The following is an 881-nucleotide window of genomic DNA, read 5'->3' as shown; positions in this document are numbered from 1 at the left end:
TGATGTATTCTTTGTCTGATATTCTTCAGTATACTAAAATTGTCAGCCCATTCTTTTCTGGCTAGCATTATTGCTGATGACAACATAGCCATTGGTCTATTTGGAAATCCTTAGAAGTAACATACTTTTTTCCCCCTTGGATGACTTCTAAGACTTTTCTTTTTTTCCTTTGTTGTACTTCAATTTCATTATAATGTGCCTAAATGTAGCTGTCTTATACTCATACTTCTTGAGATTCATTGGGCTTCTTTTACATATATATGTGTATATATATATGCATGCATATATATTTTCCATACATATATGTACATATATGCATATGTATTTTACACATATTTACATATGTATGTAAAAGAAGCCCAATGTGTATACCCAATGTGTTTATTGGGATAGCATATAGTGCCGATTCCTTCTGAAGGAACATCCTTCTGTAAGCTTTGTGTTTCCTCCTGTAGGCTTGCAGAGGACAATGGAGTAATCAACACACAAAACTACTGTTTGTGCCTGGCTCAAGGCCATGGTGATTTTATAGCATCCTGGGCATTTCACATCCATGAGGAAGGAATTGGGGCTCTGCACCAGGTGCTTCTTTATGTGTTTCCTCTTCTGCTCTTCTGGAGAGGGATGAGGGAGATTCTTTGCAAGAGGCATATTCTCATGGGGAGGTCGTCCCCACCGGAAAGCCACTGGGCTTCTTTAGTCTGTGGATTGGTGTCTTTTGCCAGTGCTGGAAAGTCGTCAGCCTTCAATGGCATTCACTCTTTCTTCTTCTAATCATGATCCAACTAAACCTCCCATACCACACATCTCTCTGTTTATGAAGTGTGCTCTGGGTAATTTCTTCTGATGTTTATTCCATTTAATTCTATTTTCAACTGTAT

At 38.4% G+C, this 881-nt stretch overlaps 1 protein-coding gene across 1 annotated transcript; it reads right to left on the bottom strand.

Moving 5' to 3' along the window:
• Window positions 1-381: 381 nt before the first annotated feature.
• Window positions 382-677, bottom strand: LOC105808917 (40S ribosomal protein S27-like). The gene has a single exon (XM_012642682.1). The coding sequence runs from the start codon at window positions 649-651 to the stop codon at window positions 382-384; it is 270 nt and encodes an 89-aa protein (XP_012498136.1). The 5' UTR covers window positions 652-677.
• Between the last annotated feature and the right edge of the window lie 204 nt (window positions 678-881).

This window comes from Propithecus coquereli, unplaced genomic scaffold, assembly GCF_000956105.1.
Source record: "Propithecus coquereli isolate 6110/MARCELLA unplaced genomic scaffold, Pcoq_1.0 Scaffold183, whole genome shotgun sequence".
Classification (NCBI taxonomy): domain Eukaryota; kingdom Metazoa; phylum Chordata; class Mammalia; order Primates; family Indriidae; genus Propithecus; species Propithecus coquereli.
The sequence above is the reverse complement of the archived record's forward strand: the minus strand, read 5'-3'. Positions and strand labels throughout refer to the sequence as shown.